The following is a 14,129-nucleotide window of genomic DNA, read 5'->3' as shown; positions in this document are numbered from 1 at the left end:
CAGATATGGAAAGCCATGGATGCACACGATGACTCTCTTGGGCTCTTCGTTGGCAGGGAAGCAGAAAAGAATTCCTACAGCCTTGTACTCCCCAGATGTTGATGGACTGCAGCTCCCACCATGTTGGCTGCGGCTGACAGGAGTTTGAGTTAAACAACATCTGGAGGCCGCAGGGCGAAATATTTAAAAGGACAGGAGAGGCCTTTCCACGTGGCTTTCCGTCTGCATGTTGGTGTTCCACCGAGCTTTGAGAGCATAGCCACTGATGCCCAATGATTTCATTCCTACTGCCTTAAAAGTGTCCCACTAGTATTTCTTCTCTTCTTTCTAGTTTTTGTTTTAAAACATGGCCCAATTGCCTTCTAAATCCGGCCCACGGACGGTCCGGGAATCAGTGTATTTTTAGATGAGTAGAATGTGTGCTTTTATTTAAAATGCATCTCTGGGTTATTTGTGGGGCATAGGAATTCATTCATTCCCCCCCCAAAAAAAGAGAGTCTGGCCCCCCACAAGGTCTGAGGGACAGTGGACTGAAAAAGTTTGCTGACCCCTGTTTTAAAACCACCTGAGTCCCATTTTGTTTTCTCTCGTGTCTCTTGCTCTACAGGTTTTCTTTGCATCTGTACGGTCCGGAGGAAGCAGCCAAGTTTATTTCATGACCTTAGGCAGGACTTCTCTTCTGAGCTGGTAGAAGCTATTGTAGTTTGACAAGGGATTGCTGTCATCTGGAGTCTTCATAACTTGGAACCATTTGCAACTGGAGAACAGGCCTGACGTGATGTAGGGCCACATGCCACTGCGTGTGGAGGCATCACCGATGTTGGGTTCTTTTTGTTTTAAAATTGAGGCTGCGGTACGCAGCTGGTGCTGTAAAGATATTGCCATTGGGTGCTATCTGTTTTGGGATCCCACTAGAGGAAAAATCAGGTCTCCCTCTCCTTTTCCTCCTTCCCCTCCTGCAGATTGCCTAGTGAGAAAGAAAGAGACGGATCAGAAGCAAGTTTTTTGAAAGGAGGCAGGCATGAGAAGGTAGCTGGAGGGTGTTGTAGGTGGAGTCAGTGTTGCTGAAGCAGAGAGCAAATCTAATATAGTAATATTAACAATGTATTTAATTGACATTTCTTTTTTTTCTTTTTTCTTTTGTAATGTGACAATATGTGGGCAAAGAGGAAGATGCAGGTTTTAAAATTAATATTTATAAAATGTGAAAGGCACAGTGGTTTAGGGGGAGATAGGGTGACTTTTTTTTAAGTTTTGGCTTGGCCAAGAGTTCAGTCATTTTTTTTTTCTATGTACCGAGTTTTGCCTAAAAACCACACGTGGATGATTTTTTAAATAAATAAATAGAATTGTTCATTTTTCTATAACGACTCTTCATTAGGCTAGAACTTGGTAAATGTCAGTGTTAGCACTGCCTCAGTTAAAGGTTTAATTTTTGTTTAAACCTGAAATGTGCAACAACTTTTACTACCAGTCTGCGCATGTAGCCTTTGGGGAAAGAAAATTCCAAACATGTTTATTTTTGTGCCTACCTCATGGTTTCTAATGCATACAGTAAAAGAGGTGGTTTAGGTTTCTACTTTTTTTTTTTTTTTTAGGAGAACAAATATTAATGTCCAATTATTGATAATACCAAAACTAGCAGGTTAAAGGTTTGACTGTTAATTTTGTATTGGGTTTCAGCAGAAGAGACAAGCAGTTATTTGAGATGGTTGATAGATTCGTAGCGGTGACACAGCAACCTAAGCAGTCCATTTCTTAAATTTTGAAAGCGAACTTTTCACTTTATTTTTTACCGATTTTATCATGAATAGAAGTTTTAAGGAATTCAGCCTAAAATTCAGAAGGTTTTACTCCTAACATGTGGGGTTTGGTAACAGGCAAGTAACAATAGCTAGGCTAGTTCTATAACTTGTTAAATGTTGTAGGAAACTTTTGGGGAAGTGACGTTTTCCTTTTCTAAGAATGCAATGCACTAAAACTATTTTAAGAATGTAGTTAATACCGCTTATTCATTTTTCTTTTTTAAAAACAGCATATACTTGTGTTTTAATGTAACATCCAACTCTTGGCTCTTTCCCTCATTTGCCCCACTTTTTTAAAGGGAAAAAACCCCCTCAGTTTTGTTTTATCAGTAAGTTTTTGGCCTTCGTAATAAATGTCTCAAGACTAATAATTTGTTTAAAGGCTACATGTGTTTATTACTTGAGAAAACTTGAGTGTGTATTATCTGTTGGTGATGTAATAATGCACAGTGTCATTATTCGATCGTTATGGGGTTGGTTTTCTTTTTTAAGGGATTTTTTTTTAAAAAAAACACTCTTTTGGGGTACTTTTGTTGACGGCTGCCTTAAGTTCACTGTTCAGCCAGTGAACTGGAGTCCAGTGTTTCATGGGCTATGTCTTCTGCTGTGGTTACCTTTATTCATGGCATGACAGGTGTAGAGATTTAAATGTGATTCTTCGATCGAGACGCTTCAATAGTTCAAATGAGATTTGTCACACAACTTGCTTTGTGTTGAACAGTACCAGTTGGGTGAACCAGCTGCTCAATAAGCCTTTCTTTTGGAATCAGACTGCTTATTTTTCTTTACTAAGGGCTTTCTTTGCAAGATCAGGAAGGTCCCCCTCTCCCCAAAAAGGAGTAAATAGCAGAATACACACAGATAATTGTTGGCAGAGAAACCTTTTGAAGTCTCTCCTATTTGAGGGGGGCGGGGAATGGTTTGGGTTTTGCATAGCACTGAACATCAGAGCTAATTCTAGACGTGGCTTTCAGTTCTCACAGTACCTGTTGGGAAACAGGTGAAAGTAGCAGCTTTGCTTTGAACAGCAAGGAATTAATGGGACTCAGAAGACCAATGCAGACAGAGGCAATAGGTGTATCTCTCACATGGCACTGTAGCATATTCTCCTGGTTGACCATACGCCCCAAAGGAAAATACTTAAAAGGCACGGTGTGGTTAAAAACTGATTTAATTCTTGACCTCTCTTCTCATGCCACCTTGCTATCTATCTATGTTTTAAAGAAGACTACTGTTAAATGTAGGAATGTTGTAATATGGAGGAATTCTCCCTGGTCAATATGCTGATGAAATTCTGTACAACAAAATAGGAGGGTAGGGGCTAGGGTGGGGCGCATGACTTGTTCAGTGGGGCAGCTGCCTCGCTGCCCCCAAACCCCACAAAAATGCCAGGGTGGCTGACTTGACAAGTCAAATCAGTATTACGAAACCACTACATGAAAAAAATGTTGAAATCCATTTTTAAAGCAGTGCTGTTGGTGAAGCATAAAAATACTCCTAGTTTAGTTTTAAGCTTTAAGTAATAACTTTCTGTATCTTAAGTCAAAGTAATTCTAACTGTATGACTGCAGTGGCTTTATTTTTTATTGTATGCACATGTTATGTTGGAGAAAATGTTTACAAAAATGGTTTTGTTACACTAATGTGCATCACATATTTATGGTTTATTTCGAAGTGATTTTGTGGGGTTTAGGTTTTCATAGTAGTAGCAGTACACACTTTTGTGATTTTTTTTTAAAAAAAATAACCCCAAACTCTGCCAACTATAAAGATGCTTAAACAATAATTAAAATGACAAAATTACTAATTGTAGAGCTGCAAAGCAGACTGGTGGCAATGAAACACTCAGCCTTTTTGCAGTGCTGTCTAATTTGTCTTTTGTGTATTATAAAATACTGTCCCCTCTCCCCATTTTTCCTTAAATAAAGAAAAAAAAATGACACCTTGTTGTGTATGTGGAAGTATTTTGAGTTCGACTTTCTTTTTTCTGTGGAAGGGGGAAGTGTACGCTCTTCTAAATCGCAGTGAAAGAAACAACAGTCTCTTGGCAGCACATGGGTGAAATTGTATTCTGTAAATCTTATACTTGGTAAAACTCACACACTATGTAGATAGACACAGACACAACAGGGTGTGCAGCTTTGCTGAAACAATTTAGAATGGCACAGCTGGATTAAATGGGCCAACAGTGTCTTTCAAGGCCCAACTCCAAAGTTTTCAGTAGAGATGATGCAAATATACTAGCGTGGTGTTTCCACACAACCTGCTCTTCAACTTGTGCTCTTCTGTTCAGTATGGAACAAGAAGATGGAAGTGTTTTGTGTGCAAAAGGCATGTGATTTGTATTTCATAAGTAAAACTACTCGGGGTACAAAAAGATTCGTAAATAATGTCCCAGAATCTCAAGTCGGAATAAACAGTGCCAACTGGGAAATAACCATAAATCTACTTCACACATTGGATCTAAGTTTGGTTGCTTGTTTTGCAAACTAGAACTTCAAATGTCATTGTCAAGAAAATGAGAAGAGTGTGTGCCCTTAATTTGTGCTGTTTTTCTAGGCGGGGGAAAGGTGCCGGAACTCACCATCAACACCTCCCTTGTTCTCGTATAATGGCAATGGAGCCTACTTGAGGGGTGCCAGAACTGAGTTCCAGCTGAATGCAAATGGAATTCCCTGCCCTAGGCGCACTCTGGCGCACTCTGGCTTTAAACCTTCACAAGAAACAGCTGAATATTTCACCTGCCTTAGCAGTTCTAAAAGCCTTTAAAAGGCTGGAGATGGAGAGAGAGAGAGAGAGAGAGAGAGAGAGAGAGAGAGAGAGAGAGAGAGAGAGAGAGAGAGAGAATGAATATATGTATATAGCTTGAGTGGCAATTCAGTCCACATGGGATCATATTCCTATTCTTCAGGTGGTGAGATCGAGGGCTCTGACGGGGAACTGCACACGCAGCCAAGCCCAGAAACACGTTAGCAAGAAGGTCTCATGGTTCCGTTGTACCCCCAGTCCAAGAATGTCATCTTCACATCTGGCTTGAGAGGACTTCCATCAGAAGTCCTGGTATAAATAGTTTCCTCCTGTTTCAGTGGAGTAAAAGACTGCTAGGCCTCTTCAGGCTTGAAAAGACACATTTAAGAGAAGATGGGTATTAAAACTGGGACAGAACTCAACCTAAGATAGTTGGTTACTGAAGCAACATCAGAGCCATGCTATCTTCTAAGATTCTGTCTGGGCCCTGAACATGGCCTCACCTCTTCCACATAAAACAGTATCATAGCCTTAAAATTCTATGTGGCTATGTAATTTTTCAGGGACCCTTGTCAAGCGCTGAATGGACTTCACAGTAAAGTAAATTTATTGTGCTCTAAGAAAAGCAGAATACAGTTAGCTGTATACATTGTGCAATTTATTGTGCTCTAAGAAAAGCAGAATACAGTTAGCTGTATACATTGTGCAATTTTTTATTGCGTAATTCTGGATTTCTTGATTGTGGGCACTACTGAAAATCCAGTCCCAACCGCAAAATCTTATTCAGCCACCTCTCGTTTATGAGACTTCAGCAGATGTTGCACACATACTTTCAAGCATATCTTAGCAGTCCTAAGGCTTCTTTTTTTGTTCTTTTTAAAAAAATCAAAGCTAAATTTGAGTGATGTTCAATCTGCCATCATTCTCGCATCCCCTGTGCTTATGTGGAGCGGTGTACATACAGATCTACTCTTGAACATATGTAAATGCAACATTTACTGTTTCTGAAATTTAAGATTCTTGTTAAATCTGCCCATTCTCTTACGCGTTGTCAAAACAAAACTGGTTTGCACAAATCCTGTGTTTCCTCGACAGGAGCTTTGACCAGGGGTTAGACTTGATGAGGCCTTGAAATTTTGTAAGCTGACAGTCTGTAAATCTTTCAACCTTAGGTAAAGGTAAAGGGACCCCTGACCATTAGGTCCAGTCGTGGCCGACTTGGGTTGTGGCGCTCATCTCGCTTTATTGGCCGAGGGAGCTGGCGTACAGCTTCTGGGTCATGTGGCCAGCTTAACTAAGCCACTTCTGGCAAACCAGAGCAGCGCACAGAAATGCCGTTTACCTTCCCGCTATAAAGTGGTACCTATTTATCTACTTGCACTTAGGGGGTGCTTTCGAACTGCTAGGTGGGCAGGAGCTGGGACCGAACGACGGGAGCTCACCTCGCCGTGGGGATTCGAACTGCTGACCTTCTGATTGGCAAGTCCTAGGCTCTGTCGTTTAACCCACAGCGCCACCTGTGTCCAATGCAAGTAAAAATCCAGCCACTGTGGATGATGATGTCCTGGAAGTAGGAAAATGACTGAAATATTGGGTAAAATGTCATTTCCTAATCCAGCAAACCACTTAGACATGTTGTTCCATTACAACATAGTACAGTTTTGAAATGCTTACTTAAAATGAACTATTGGGAGGACGTGTTCTGCATAATAAAGTAATTTTCTGTTCCACATGCTGCTCTCAGAATTCGCAGTATGTGCTGCAGCTACTCCATCTAAAGAATCTATACAACCATACCTGTATGATTATCATTAGAAAGGAAACGGGCCTGTAAAAGCGCTGGTACTATCTGGTGGTATTTCATACAATGCAGGAAACCATAGAAGGAAAATACTTTGAAAGCAATCTTACTGCACTTATAAAACCATTAGGAACTTTTTCCTTTGGAAGTCTGCTGAAGGAAGTACAGGTGCTTGCTATAACAAAAATTAAGGTTGCAATGCCGAGAATATAGCACTTACTGATTTATTTATTTTTAATTCTGCAGGGCTAGAAACTATGAAAATGGAATAAATAAACTTATTATTTAAAGATATAAACTGCCTAATATTTAAAAAAATCTTCACGTGGTATGCCATAGGCGTGTACTAATAATTTTGTTAAAACAAAAATACAGGTTAAAACCAATGAAATGGCAGTATAAAAACAAAAATTCAGGAGATTCAAGCACATAAACACAGGACAGTGTTATGATTCAGGGAAAGCCTGGGTCAATGGATACATCTTTATGAGATGACTGGTTGCTACTTTCCATATGGTAAAGCGAAGGGCATTCAATAGCATAGGGGCACCAGTAGAAAGGTCACCACCCTGTGAGATTCTTTAGGGGGTAGTGTGTGAGTTCACAGACGTGAAAGAAGGTGCTCTAGAGAAGGGAGCACAAGTTACCCAACTCAGAAAATTCAGTGATGGGAAACTTGTTTTTTCTTGGCTTCCAGATTTGCTTGTCTTGCGGCTACCATCAATCTGTTCAGGGATGATGTTCAAGGATGGCAGGAGGCTGAGTCCTAGTCTGAAGATTGTAGCACAATTTGTGATTCCAGAAATTTACCTTCTGCCAGTCCAGCATCCCTGAATAGGGATATCTTTGGGAGAAGCTGAATTCTTCCCTTCTTCCATAAACACAGTTTTAAAAGTGAGTCCATAAGTGACTGTGGAGGCCAATTCTGGATCTACACGTTCTTCCACAGTGGGGACATAGATTTCCAGGCAAGAATTGATCATGATGAGGGTTTGCCAAGCATGCCTTCCTCATAGCGTGTTCCTCCCTTTTGTCCTCCTTCCAGCATCTTCAAAACCCATGACACCTTTGGTAAAGGCTGTTCTCCAATTGCAGCGCTCGCAGGCCAGTGTTTCCCATTTGTCAGTGTTTATACTACATTTTTTAAGATTTGCCTTGAGAGAGTCTTTGAACCTCTTTTGTTGACCACCAGCATTACGCTGGTGTAAACCCTACACGAATCCAGAGTGGAGTCCTTAAGTCTGTTGGATGGTGCCTCATCCTGGCAACTCCTGCAGCCAAGCTGGTGCTCTGCTTTCCTTTGGACCTCATCTGTGAGGCTGAGATGGGAGTCTTTTTGTCTGAGCCAGGCTTGTGCCCCGAGGAGGTCCCTTTGGTGCTGCCAATGCAGCAATTTGACTTCACCCCTGGAGGCGCACTCCATTGTCTCTTGAGACAGACAGGTGCCAACAAAACACAAAATAGCATGAAGAAAATGCTAAGTGGGCAAGCTTTTCACATAAACTGCTTGGTATAATATGCTGGGCAGCCTCTGAGAATTTCCTTGTCACACAGCCCCAATGCTGTGGTTTGTGTGAATTAGTTCTAATCTTCAGAACTCTGTTTGAGTCCACTCCTAGTTAGGGAACTCTGTGCTCTGCCAAGATTGTTTGCCCTCTGGGACGAAAGAGGTTGTCAAACTGCATAGCTTGAAAAGCCCAGGACAGCATTCTCCAGTGAATCCAGCTGCACAAAATATTACTGAAGGGGGGGAAAGGGGGACAAAATAACTGTGGGAAATTCAATTCTTTGCTGCTCTAGCAGAATTGCACATCCCTTTCTCCTCATTTGTTCTAAAAATACCATTTGCATGAACTTGTTTATTCAAGAGGGAGCGATTCAATATATTTCCAAAAGTTCATCGGGACATGCTATTTCCAGGATCCCATATGGTAAGGCATGTTTAGATAATGTGTTCCTGTGCAGATCAGGGTCTCCAAAGATATGAGAGAGAGAGAGAGAGAGAGAGAGAGAGAGAGAGAGAGAGAGAGAGAGAGAGAGAGAGAGAGAGAGATATCCTGCATACACATCAAGAATACGTGAGAGGCTAGAAATGCAAGATAGAATGGACTGGTTATCTGCACCAGAAGCTTGGTCAAATTTAAACGAGCTGGGCAAATAAAATACACCGAAGACACCAAATCTCAGTGGATTTTAGCTGAGTGGGCGCAGTGCATTGCAGAATGTGTTGCTGGCTGCCACGGGTAAATGAAAGGGCTGCTTCAAACCTGCTGAAGGTGGAAGGAGGTTTGGCAATGATACATTCAATCCAGCAGCTGATACCTGGCAATGATCTGTGTTAACAAGCAGTCCAGGGAGTAGGGAGGTGAAAATCAATTCCACCAAAGGAAGATGGTATTTACTTATCAAACCTTTATTAGGCATTATGCGAATAAAACCATAGAAGAGAAAATAGCATATAAAGGCCTTGAAATATATGTAAAAGGGCAGCAGTTGGCTACATACATATATATATATATACATATAGAATCAATGGTTTTCTTTGTTAACCTGCTCCTTGGAGGACTGCTACCAAAAACTCGGCTACCCCCACCGTTACCCTTTGGTCAACGTCGGATAGGTAGAGTCCCACAGATTCACCTTGCTGGGGTTCCAGACCACCCAAGAGAGGGGACAGCACGCGTTGACGGAGCGTACTGTACAATGGGCAATGAAAGAGAATATGCTCTACAGTGTCCGGGACATTCATAGAACATCTGCAGAATCTCTTGTTTCTAGGAATGTTTTGATATCTTCCCCTGACAAATGCTGAGGGAAAAACATTCAAACGGGCCAGCATAAAAGCCCTACGTTGGGCTGGGATTATTAAGTTAGTGACGTAATTGGCTCTGCTATCTAAGATATTTAAATCATAGAATATGGGGGAGCAAATTTTGTTTACAGCTGCCATAATATTTTGTCTCTCGACATCCTTTAGTCTAGTTAGGATATTATGGAAAATGTATTGCTCATTAGAATTGTACAGGGGCTCCAGCTCGATGGCTAAAGATTCAATCTTTTTTTCGAGGTGCTGATACCATCTTGATTTATAGGAGTCATTGAGCAAATCAGCGAGCAGACTTGATGGAGGGCAGCGAAAATGGCAGCGTAACCAGTACTTTATTGAGGTGGACCATGCCCAATATTCCATTGTGTGTATGCCTATTTCTGCACACATTGTTTCATATTTGATCATAGCTGGGAGTCCAAGAATACGTCTCAGAAAGCTGGAGTGGATCTTTTTTAAATCACTGTTATATGCTTGGACCCATAGCGGGATTCCATAGAATATCTGGGATTGCACTTTTGTTTGAAATATCTGATTGGCCGCAGGAATAAATTGATTACCTTTCTGATAATAAAAACGGGCAACTGCTGATGAGGTGCATTTTGCCTGTTTTATGGCATTTGTGCGGTGGGTTGCCCACCCTAAATTGCTCTGGAATAAAATTCCCAGATACCTATAGATTTTCACTTGTTGGATTTCTTGCCCTCTTATTTTCCATTTCTCTAATTTCCAACCATTCGAGAAGACCAAAATTTTTGTCTTCTCATAATAGATGGTATTTAACATTAGCACTGTGCAGAAATCTGTCCCCCACTTTCTTCCTCCATAAAAGAGGCCTCCATTTTTCTGCCTTTATTGTCAGGATGCTTTGGGTGGGTTTGGATTTTGAGCTTCGCATGTCGTTGAGAAGAGGCCAGGAATATTCCCCTGCCCTTTGCCATTAAGCATTTCTCTGGCATTCTGATGCCTCCCCAGCCGCCCACACTGCTGGTGATTTGAAAAAAGCACCCTAGAAGGAGTTACCCGAGGAAGCCTTCTTTTACATTTTAAGCAAAGCAGGGGCTCCTGGGAATACTGCAGAGGGCTGACCGCTAGAGGCATCATTTGCAGAATGAAAGAAACAGCACTCAACTCACAAATACCCACCTCAAAAATAATGTAAGTGCAATGAAAACCCCGCACCTCACCCATGAGAATTCCACAGGAATTTTATCTGCCTTTTGATAATGCTCAGATACAATTCTGTTTCTCATTAATTGACAGAAGAAAATTTTGGCACACTATTAAGAATTCTGACCCTGTAGATAACTATTGTAGTTTATTATATTTATTTCTTGCCTTCTTTACACAAAAGCAGTGCTTTTTTTCGGGGGGGGGGCACAGGGGTACACATACCCCTAAACATTTTGTGAATCTAAGTCTGGCCTCATTGAGGGGCAGTATTTCAATATGAGTAGGAAAATGAGAGTACCCCTAAACATTTTGTTTAGAAAAAAAAAGCACTGCACAAAAGTGTTTCGAAGTGACTTACTGTGTGGCAACGAAACACTAAATCCAAGTATAGGAGCAAGAATAAAGTCAAAACCTGAAATGCTCATCCATAAATATATTTGAAAGAGTAGGTCCAATCAACCCACTAGAGAGAATTCCACAGATGGATATTGCATACATCCAATATACTCTTCCAGTTAAGGGCTGTAAAGCCAGGTAAATAAAAATAAAGGGTTGCATTGAAGGAGTTGTTCCATTTGTGCAAGGACTCCCCCCCCCACTCGCTTGTGCAAATGAACTCTGGAGGGTTAGGGAAAACCACAAAAAGTGTAGGGGTGCATGGAAGGAGAGGGAGGGGAAGTTGTGTTACACCAGTGAAAATCCTTGTGCGGCTGGAATAACTTGTTGGATACAACCCATAGATTCCTATGTACGTACAGAAGTCATGCTGTTGGAGAGGAAGGATGACCATTCTGGCCTTTGTAGTTTCTTTCCACTGAATCAGTGCTGAGTTTTAAGGGACCATAGGCATGACACATCCCCCACCAAGAAATATCCGTTGGGTAACATCTAACCCCTGCAATTCCCTCTACATTTCTCACAAATACTTCTCACACTTCTCACATACCTTTGCAGGATACTTAAGCAATACGCCTGCATCCTGTGTTGCCAATATAGAGTCGTTGAGTTTAATTGTCTTGCCACACACCTTGCCAATTGTACAATCCTATCTTAAGGGGCAGATGGTGCTTAACTGAAGCTTTCTGTACTATAAAGGTAGAGACAATAAAATGATTCTGGATCCTTGGATCAGACCCAGCAGGGATCTTATGTTTCTTCCCCCAGCTCCTGTGTGACCTTTTTGGGAAGTTGACATGGAGCCAGTCTTTAAATCTCCAATCCAGTCATGAGTATTTTCCCTATTGTTTTGTTTCTAGGTATAATCTTATTGGACACAGGTGGCGCTGTGGGTTAAAGCCTCAGCGCCTAAGACTTGCTGATCGAAAGGTCGGCGGTTCGAATCCCTGCTGCGGGGTGCGCTCCCGCTGCTCGGTCCCAGCGCCTGCCAACCTAGCAGTTCGAAAGCACCTCCGGGTGCAAGTAGATAAATAGGGACCGCTTACCAGCGGGAAGGTAAACGGCGTTTCCGTGTGCAGCTCTGGCTTGCCAGAGCAGCGATGTCACGCTGGCCACGTGACCCGGAAGTGTCTCCGGACAGCGCTGGCCCCTGGCCTCTTAAGTGAGATGGGCGCACAACCCCAGAGTCTGTCAAGACTGGCCCGTACGGGCAGGGGTACCTTTACCTTTTTATAATCTTATTGCCTCAGGCGAAATGTTATTGTGGTTCTGTCTTCCTTCGCTGATCTTTCGCTTTGCTTAATTTTTGCCTTTTAATCTTTAGTTGAATTCCCATAACTCTCTTACGGTTAATGGGTGATCAGTTGTTTCTGCAGGGAATTTGCTAAGCACCAATAACTCAGGCAACCACATGTTGAACTGGGAACATTGAACTGAAGAGGGAAAATGCCATAAGAATAGGAAAATAAATTTTGTACTACAAAATAAAGCTTGCACCATAAGATTAAAACCTTGTTGATCCCTGCTTTTGCCTGTCACAATTAAGTTTCTACTTTCATGAAACTGATATTTAATATGCTCCAAGACATTGCTCACTTTGTTCTATTATACAAAGGCAGCCAAGACTTACCAGCTGCTAAGAGCTGATATGGAAAGCTCAAGTCTTCTGCTTCTCATCACCATTAAAACCTGCAGGTCAGAGACCATCTGATCATTGACTGGCCTCAACTTGAGTTATACCAGCACTATTGTGCATATGTTTTTGCAAACGGCGCCGAAAATTATGAATGCTTGTCATAGATCTTTAATTTGTGAATAATATGTATGTTTCATTTAACCAATTAAAATATACATTCCCCAGAAATTAGGCTATTTTAAATTTTAGTGATCTAGCAAGCATTCATTATTGGGAGAATTCAGACTAGTTAGCCTGTTCACTTTCCTTTTTATTAGTTCCAGCTGCTATCACATAATGAAAACCCCCTCATGATTTGGACCAGTTATATCCAGTTGCTTGAGGATGCTGGGACCATGCACACTCGTGGCTCAGGCTGTTCAGGGACTAGACAGACACATGCAAAGCAGCAACGTTTTTACAAGCAATGCTAATATGCATTCTGCATGTTATTTTCACTGTCAGTTTTTTAATGCACGTTTTCTCCTAATATATGCATTTGAGTAAACATTGCTTGGTGGAGAACTGCCCTGCAAGATTCTGATAAGTTCAAATTTTCATGGATGACTGTGCTTTGGTTCTCATACAGTTTAGAAATCTGCAGTTTTGAGAGAGTCGCCTTTAAATGTAAATGGCATCAAATTCCTCCCCCATCCCTAGTTGGATGTCCCCTGTCTGAAACCCTGGAGAGCTGCTTGTGGTTGGCCACTATGAGAATGCTGCAGCAGACAGGCCTTGGGCTTGGCCCAGCAGGCTGCTCTAACGTTATTCTGCCAGCCAGTGTAGACAATACTAGGTGGACCAGTGCCCCAATTCAGTATAAGGCAGGCTTCCTATGTTCCTGTCCGTGGGGAAAGCAGACATCAGTGATTACTTATGACAAATAAATGCCAGAGGTAGTCACAGCTCATGACAGAGTGAGAGAGAGGTTTAATGAGCTAAGTGATTTCTCCCTGGGTGCAGAATCAGATTAGACAAGGAAAATGTTATAAAATTCTTTATTCTGTGGATACAATTGTTCCACAGAACAGATTTCTGAGTCATTTGGAGTGGTATTCCCCCCCCTTAGGAAGTCTTAAACTGAATCTTCCTGTTCATTTCAGGTTTACGGCACACAATTTATAACCTTTTTGAAGAGGGGAGGAGTTACCTTTTACTTTTTCTTCCCATTGTTGAAGGTGGCTTTTTACTAAGAATATGTGTAGGGTTGGTTACACAAGACAAATTATGCAGACACCAACTGTAAGTTTTGAGGGATTTCTTTACAGCCAAGTTACCTCGTATTCTTCAGTATTTCGAAAGAGCATATCTCTTGTTTGTTTTTGGTACCAGGCAGTCTTGGAGGAAACCAGTTTTCTGGATCTGATTCAGTTTGGGTTTAACTTTGATTTTGGCACAGAAACTGCTTTGGCTTCCCTGTATAATGACCTCCCTCAGGAGATAGACAGGGGGAAATGTGTGCCTGTTAAACCACCTTGACCTTTCAGAGGTTTACAGTGCCGTCAACTATGGTATCCTTCTGGAGTGGCCATAGATTGTTGTGGGTGTTTGTGTTGTGGGTGTTTTTGCTTTGTTACTTTGTTACATATTTTTGTGTTTTTATATTGTAAATCGTCCTGTGGCCTTCTCATGAAAGGTGGTATAGAAATTTAATGAATAATAAAAAAATATTATACGTTATAACCAGTTAATGGTTATAACGTA

The 14,129-nt window shown here is 41.5% G+C and overlaps 1 protein-coding gene across 4 annotated transcripts in view; it reads left to right on the top strand.

Moving 5' to 3' along the window:
• The window catches only part of MAP4K4 (mitogen-activated protein kinase kinase kinase kinase 4), a 135,076-nt gene extending 132,769 nt beyond the window's left edge, over positions 1-2,307 (top strand). For all 4 annotated transcript variants that reach the window (XM_081907495.1, XM_081907494.1, XM_081907497.1 and 1 more), the window contains one exon: positions 608-2,307. In XM_081907495.1, the coding sequence (XP_081763621.1) occupies positions 608-691 (84 nt within the window). In that variant the 3' untranslated portion in view covers positions 692-2,307. The remainder of the gene's footprint in view (positions 1-607) is intronic.
• The last annotated feature ends 11,822 nt before the right edge of the window (positions 2,308-14,129 follow it).

The sequence above is a fragment of the Podarcis melisellensis genome (genome assembly GCF_964234715.1).
Source record: "Podarcis melisellensis genome assembly, chromosome: 4".
Classification (NCBI taxonomy): domain Eukaryota; kingdom Metazoa; phylum Chordata; class Lepidosauria; order Squamata; family Lacertidae; genus Podarcis; species Podarcis melisellensis.
The sequence above is the reverse complement of the archived record's forward strand: the minus strand, read 5'-3'. Positions and strand labels throughout refer to the sequence as shown.